This window comes from Uloborus diversus, chromosome 4 (genome assembly GCF_026930045.1).
Source record: "Uloborus diversus isolate 005 chromosome 4, Udiv.v.3.1, whole genome shotgun sequence".
Classification (NCBI taxonomy): Eukaryota; Metazoa; Arthropoda; class Arachnida; order Araneae; family Uloboridae; genus Uloborus; species Uloborus diversus.
Genome location: NC_072734.1, coordinates 111,885,346 through 111,893,297, shown reverse-complemented (window position 1 = coordinate 111,893,297; position 7,952 = coordinate 111,885,346). Strand labels below are relative to the sequence as shown.

Below are 7,952 nucleotides of genomic sequence, written 5' to 3'. Positions count from 1 at the left end.
TTATTTCTTGAACATAAACAAATAAAATTCTGGGTTTTGCTTTGAGGCTTTTCCTGCAATCGGTAGACTTAAAACGTTTCCTTTTCGGTTATTTTTCCGGAAGTTGTCGCAAAATTTCACTGTGTGTGTTTTTTTTTTTTTGAGCAATCACGATTGCTTATTGTTCTCATTTGACTGTTTTTGATGTTCCGTGCCTTTTTCAGCTTGAACCAGAAGCCTCTGCAGCACCACCGCCCACCCTCCTCTGCAGGCGGCGCGACGCGGCTGCTCCGGTCCTGAGCTATCCGCTTCTCCTGGTCGAAGGCGTCCATGTCCTACACACACACGTACACTCACACACACACGCCTACGTGCATACACACAGGTCTACGCACACACACATAAGCCTACACACTTACACACACAACTATGCACACGTAACCGCCCAGGAGGAGAGGCAGGCTTGGGGGGGGGGGGGGTTGACGTAGCTGTTTCTAGAAACAATAACTCCAATGAGGAGGGTCCTGTCTCAGTTCGTGATTGCAAAAAACATAATTTGAATTCAAAATTTCAGAATTCAAGTTTTTTTTTTTTTTGTTTTGTTCAAGCGTGATTGTTGAACACGCGTCACTTGACACAACTTTCATTTTCGAGGTAGACCGTGCAAAGCCGGGAGAGCAGCTAATGCGTAATGAAGTTTTGAGGTTTGTTAATGTACCTTCCTTCGGTGCTTTTGAAATCATATCTCAAAGCTATGGGAGCATCAGGATTGTGTAATAGCTGACAATTACATGCACTTTGATTTGTGTGTGGTGGTCAGTAACTTAAATACTCTTCAAAAAAATTTTTTTCACATAATTTAATATTTAGAAAAAAAAATTCTCAATTTTAAGATATTGTCTTTTTGAGATTTTGAAAAAAAAAAAGGATTTTCACTGGAACTATTGAGAGATTAGCACCAGGGGTGATGGTGGATTCAAGTAAAATTTTCTGGAAACTGAAATTTTTGGAAGTTGCCCCCACCTTTACCCTCCCCTCCCCCCGTGAAAAAAACTTGTCAAATATGCATAGAAAAATAATTTGAAATCATTTGAAAAGTACCACTTTAAAAGATTTTTTTTAAATATTTTTTTAGTTTTAGAATCTGTCGGCCGAAATTTTTCGGAAATTAGAGATCACAAACAACCCTGATTAGCACTCATTTTTTGAGATGAAAGACAATATCTCAAAAAATTTTAAAATTTTGTGAGAAGCATTTTTTGAAAAGGTTTTCAACTTACATATCGAATCAAAGAGCACGTAGTTGTCTTTTAAAAGGAGCTATTTTACAAGACTGAAGTTCCCAGAGAATTGAAGTTAAGTATGAAAGCACTGCCGACCAGCAAAACAAATACTTTTTAACGAATTTCAAAATCATAAGTTATGGATGATTGAATTCTTTTTTAAAATTATTTACAAATTTAAGATGTGGAAGAGTAAGATTTTTGAAAATTTCATGAAAATATGAAAAGGTCAGGTTGGGGATTTTTTGCCTCTTTATTCGACATAAATTCGATCCCATTTAAAAATTGCACACAAAACATACTCAACTCATAATTAAATACAATTTAATTCCACTTATGAGATGCCGATTGATTCAAGAGCAAGGCTGCTTTTTTCCCGTCAAAAAGATGTTACAAATTTAAAACCCGAATCTAAAACTCTAAATAAAGACTTAAAATAAAAAAAAAATTAAAAAAAATCTGAGTTCAAACACTTTATTACACGGCGAATATTTGCGAATATTTTTCTAATGCAGACAAAAATAGCAGATAATTTTAACTCTTAAAGCCAACGCTTCTGTTCAATAATATTTTTCTTTCCCCATCAGTTTCCAATTCATTAGTTGATTTTTGCCAGTCTTTTTTGTTTGTTAAGTCTGTGAAGAAATAATAAACGCAGAAAACTTTCAAGCACCAGGTGATGACAATCAACAGCTGGTAGCCGCTCGCCATTTTGTTTTGTTGCGATAAAATAAACAAGAAATACGCATTCTGCATGGAATAACTAAAACAACCCCTTTTACGGAAATAAAGGTAGCAATCATATCGGATTCAGATCAGAAATGAAAATTTCACAAAGAAATGTTAGCAAAAAATGTATCCGCGAAATAGTCATTGATATTAAGTTATACAAATGGAACAATTAAGTTTTGCAGAATGTTCGAAGCTAAGGAGAAAAAAAACCCCAATAAACTCAAAATTTAAATGAAATTCGACTTATAGACAAAATTTACATGTGAAAGATTTAAAAATAAATATAATTAAATTAATCACTTACTTTTAATAAAAGAATATCCTTTGCTCCGATTGTTTTAGAGCAGTTGCTCCGAAAGCTGTTGAAGGCGCTCGGATGCAGTGATATCGGAACGTCAAATATTACGTTATTTTAGCACGGGAATAACACCGTGGCATTAGAACGTTTTTTGAACGTCTAATATGACATCACCTCAGAACTAAACTGGCACCGTGATAATATCACTGTTGCTGTACGTCTACTTTTACGTGCAAGTAACACTTAACACCGTCATTCGACCAATAACACGATTTCTGTACCAGATTTGAACGTTCTGGTGCTACTGGGGTTTCGATCAAGTCACCTTTTGAACGAAAAATGAACTATCAAAATCGGTTTACCTGTTTAGGAGCTACGATGCCACAAAAAGACACACTGATACACACTTTTAAAACTAATTTCCCCTTCATTTTTGCAATGCGGGGGGGGGGGGGGGTACAAACTGGCTTCTGAAATGATACCTTATAATTTAAATAGGGAATAAAACCTAATTTAAACGGAATATAAGAGTCTTTTATTCAAATATTTAAAAATTTTTAGAATAAAAATGATCCGTTTAAGATCCGTCAAAAAAGTAACGAATACGGATACGGATCTTTATTTTCCCTCGGATATCCGCGGATACGGATACGGATATCCGGAACATCACTATTTGCAACATGTGGTAAACCTGCTACTGGCAGAATTTATAAAAAAGCCCCTTTAGTGAAGTTTTTTTCCAATTAATACCTCACTATTTTCCAAAAAATACATGTAATGTTCCTTGTTCGTATTAATTTTAATTCCATGCATCAGTTTTTTAAAAAAAAAGTGGCCCCTTAGAAAGATGGGACCACAGGCCCAGGCCTTCGGCCTGTGTGGTAATCAGGTCCTGTTCTAGAGCAGACCCAGATATACAGACTTTGGTTTCCCCTGTAAAAAATCCTCAGGGCCCCTAACCACCCACTGAATGTCTAACTCTGGATTGGACAGTGCGCACCTCAGTGATGTTGGCCAACGGCCATTCCCCCTCCCTCCCCCGTTCCACGGGGCAGCGGACACGAAGATCCGGGCCTGCTCTGAAGTATTCAGAACCGAAAAAAGACGTCCTCAATAGCCAGGTGTTTACTCCATTTTTCTACAATTCATAATTTTGCATAAGTTTCATCAGATTTTTTTCAGATTTTTTATTCATTCCAAATTAAATATTGTCATTATGCACTTCGTGGTACGCACTTCTCCAATTTTAAAAGAACCCCCTCTCCCCTCCGCCTATGAGGAGCCCTATTACAAGCAAACGGCATAGCTTATAATGAGCCTCCGCATAGGCGACTGGTGTACCAAAAAAATCGGGGTTCAAAAGAAGTGTTATGGTAAGGGAGCGTGGATCCTGAAACTGATTTTTTTTTTGTTGTAAAATTGGACAAAATTACTGGCTTTCAATAGTACTGAGTTAATAACTTCCAAAAATGTAGAATACGGCATCAACTATTGGAACAGATGACCACCGTATATAGGCGTTCCCTCTCCATGAAATAAGATAAGAAAAAGTTCATTTATTTGGAATTTTCAGTTTCGTAAATTAAATCAACTTACCCTATAAAAAATCAATTTTTAATTGATCATTAATTTTTAACGCTGAAAAGTGAGGAGGCAGTTACTCCCCTTTCTCCCCCCCCCCGCCTCCGTACGAGCTCCGCACATTGACTTCTTACACAGGGGTGCCCATCCCTAAGAGCAAAGGTGTCCCCTCCAAGACCTCGCTTACTATTTGCAGACTTGGATCATTCCCCGGACACTGACACAACTCTTCCACGAGCATAGTCAAGAGGCGGACAAGCACGCCCGCTGGCCGTGGGCCGATGCGCCCTCGAACGCCGTCTGTGCGGCTTCGTACTTTTTTTGTTTTTATGCTCCCTTACACTTTTTTTGTTTCATTTTATTTTATTTGCACCCTCGAACGTGTGCGCCTTCGGTTTTTTCTTTTTGTTTAGTGCCCTCGAACCAGGGCAACTTTGTTTGTTTATTTTTTTATTTATTTATTTTTTTGCATTATTGAACCAGTACGCCTTCGTTTTTACTTTGCGCCCATAAAACCAGTGTGCCCTCAGTTTCTTTTTGCTTCGTTGATTTTTTTTTCTTTTCCGCCATCAAACCTGAGTGTCTCCGTTTTTTTTTTTTTTTTTGTCGAGCCTTTGGATCTTCTTTTTTTTTCTATATTTTGCGAACTGAAACCTGTGCACCGTTTTTCTTTCAGCCCTCAAAGCTGTGCAACTTTGTTCTTTTTTTTTGTGCCCTCAAGCCTGAGCAATTTTGTTTATTTATTTCTTTGTTTCATTTTTTTGCACCCTTGATTCTGTGCGGCTTCGTTTTTTTAGCGCCCTCGAAATTTTAATAATATTTTATTTCGTTTGCTCCCTCTAACGTGTGCGCCTTCGTTTTATTTTTTTGCACCCTTTCTTTAGTCAAGGTTGACCCCCTCTTAGGGGATCCAGTCCGCCCCTGGCAGAGTCCCAAATCCTATCTCTTTGCCCAACGTCATCAAAAGTGGCATGCAATTTCTTTTTTAGGAGTTCCAGTAGAAAAAAAGTCCCGGAGGAAAGCCCCCCCCCCCCGTGAGTTAATATCACTGACAATCGTCTATAACTTCGTTTTTAGAAGAACTTAATATGGAGAAATTTGTCGGAAGCGATGATTTACTATTATTACATTCTGGAGAACCCCCCTCCAAACGACCATAGCGGCAAGCCTCCCGGCAACCAGTTTGTTTACTTTTTCGGTTTATCTTTCCCGTGAACAGAGAATAGAGCTTATATTGGAAAATCCCAGAAAAATTATGCTAGGACTTATTTTATGATTGTGTCTTATTTTCGGGGCAACACAGTAGTTCAGTTTGAAGTTTATTGAAAAGTCATGAGATGGCTCTTGGTTGGTTTGATACAGTCCTTTATTTATTACTTCTAAATATAACATGGAAATTGAGACCATAAAATACAGGGTGGTTAAAATTAAGCTGACGGTACTTAGAGGCTAATAGCTCAGTTTCTCCTGATGAAACTTCAAATTTAAGTCGTATAAATCATGCGCCCAAGATCAAGTAAAAATTATACGTAATTTGAAATTAGATGCAGCTGAACTACTAAAACCATGAGCAAACTGAGTAGCTTTAGTCATTTTGCTGTATAGGCCAGAAGTTCTTAAGCTTTTTCGATTCATGGTTTAGAGCTTTTTCACAGCACCCTAGTTTATCAGTTATAAATGTAATATTGATAGCATGGGCACACCTCACGGCACCCCTCGCCTCTCCCTGCGACACCAACTTTGAGAACTTCTGGTGTAAGCGACGCGCAATGGTTCAAAGAAATCATTCGTCTGTAGTGAACATGCCTCAAAACAGAAAGGATCACACATTACGCGTGAAGCCATATTATCACGAAATGGGAAGATTTAGTGCCGTCGATTGGGCGCTGGGAACATTGGGCGCCGAGCATTTTGGGCGCCGGGAAAATTGGGCGCCGAGCACTTTGGCCGCCGGGAACATTGTGGCGCCGAGCATTCTGAGCGCTGGGAACATAGGGCGCCGAGCACATTGGTTCCATTGTTCCCGGTGCCCAATATGCTCGGTGCCCAATTGACGGCACTCAATCGACGGCGCACAATCTGCGGCGCCCAATCTTCCTAGACCGTATTATCAGCAGGGGCATTCCGAACTTATTTTGGGAGGATAGAAATTCTTAATTTACCGAATGGAACTCCAAATTTTGCCGAATGATGATGATTTTGTCGAATCGTCAGACACAATTTGCCAAATAAGGATATTTTTGGAAGGCCACAGTGACCTCGCCTGTGACCTACTCCCATCGGGGAGCCCCAATTATCAGAATGAAACCATTGCTTCGTCAGCAGACGAGCAGATAAAATATCTTATCATTGCGGTGTTAAGCTTATGGCACATTTTTGATCCACTAGGTCGGTCAATGCTAGTATACTAATTGGGTAAATAAAAAAAAATATTTTATTTTTCGCTGGTTTATGAATTTATCTTAATTTTTTATGTCGGGAAGTAATGAATACGCCTCCTGATGGGGAACTTGCAAACTACATTTTTTTCCTTTTTTGCAATAATCTCGCCCGCATGATCAACACAACATATATACGAGGGCTGTTAGAAAATTGTTCGACCCTATTTTTTTGTGTGAAAACCTGATGGATATGAATCAAACGCGCTTGCACGAACTGACCGTGAACCTTTGTGCGCATGTGTAAAATTTTTCCCCTCTGCCAATAGTGTCAGTCACTGCCAAACAGAGTTAGAATGAATTAGTGTGTAGGGCTTTATTCAGGTTTTTTAATTTCAAGAAATATGAGAAAACGATTGAAACAAATTTTGTAAGAAACTGGGCGACAACAAAACGGAAACCAGTGCAAAAGATGCCGACTGCTTTCAGTGACGATTCCTCCGAACAATTCTTAATGGTTTTGACCTTTTCGGCGAGAAACCACTCTTGAGTTCGATAGAGTTCTTACTTTCCTGATAAAGCTTCTTGTGACTTCTGACTGCTCTCCAAACTCGAGATGTGATTGAAAGGTTAGTGCTGCTCCAGTTGTTTTGTTATTTTTTATGAAGTTAGAAAATCAGACGAGGGCACGGCACTTTACGTCAGTCAAACTGTATTTGGCAGCGGCTGACAGTATTGACAGACGGGAAAAAATTCACGCATGCGCAGAAAGCTTCAAAGTTGGCTCATAATGTCGGATACTCTTCTAACAGCCTTTGTAGTTGAAGGTTCATGCAAATCCGTTCTGTGTAATTGGAGCTATTTCGATTTATTTTTAACCACCCTGTATCTAGTAAGACTTTTTTTTTTAATTACTAAAAAAGTTTTTCCTGTAGGTTACTCAGAATGTTTACAGTAAAAGCTGGTACAACGCTTTCTTTTTATTTTCAAACGCCAGAAATTCTTACAATTCGAATACACTTTTTCGGTGTTCGGCATTCTCTTCATTAAACACTTCTTGCTTCAAAGCACAAGGATTGAGGTTCTAAGCGAGCAACAAGTCCATTGATGACTGTGAAATTAAGCTTGGCGCCAGGCTGGGGAGAGATTTTGAATTTCTTAAGAATTTCCGTGAAATAAGACAGTATTTCCATCCAAGCAATTGTTTCACCTGGGCAGTTTCGTCGACCTGAAAAGGGAATTTAAATTTAATTTGAAACTTAAATTAATGTAAATGTACTGTGAACGAGTGGAAGATTCTGGGTTACATAGATACAGCACATGAGAATTAATTTTATTGATACAGAAACTTAAAAATTTACTCGTTGTTATGAGGTTGATGTAACTTTCAATACCGTTACTGAGAAATTTTTGAACCATTCCATACAATTCCGTGCTACTTCATTTTTTTAAGTACGTTACTTAAAAAAACAAACATCTAGCATACAAAATCTAACGTCCAACCCTAACGTCCAGCCTGGTATCAGAATCGTAATTGCGAAAAACATTATTTGAATTTAGGACGTAAAAATTGAAATTAATGCCAGTGGCTGGACGCTAGATGTAATGTGCTGGATGCTGGATGTTGCGTAATGGATACTGGATGTTGTGGGATGGATGTTGGATGTTATGTAATGGATGCTGGATGTTATGTGATGGATG

General features: G+C 38.5%; 1 protein-coding gene across 1 annotated transcript in view; it reads right to left on the bottom strand.

Annotated features, from left to right (window-relative positions):
• Positions 1-7,217: 7,217 nt before the first annotated feature.
• Positions 7,218-7,952, bottom strand: part of LOC129220230 (cytochrome P450 2J4-like) — a 43,388-nt gene continuing 42,653 nt past the window's right edge. Inside the window, exon 8 of the mRNA XM_054854595.1 lies at positions 7,218-7,479. Within this exon, the coding sequence (XP_054710570.1) occupies positions 7,298-7,479 (182 nt within the window). The 3' untranslated portion in view covers positions 7,218-7,297. The remainder of the gene's footprint in view (positions 7,480-7,952) is intronic.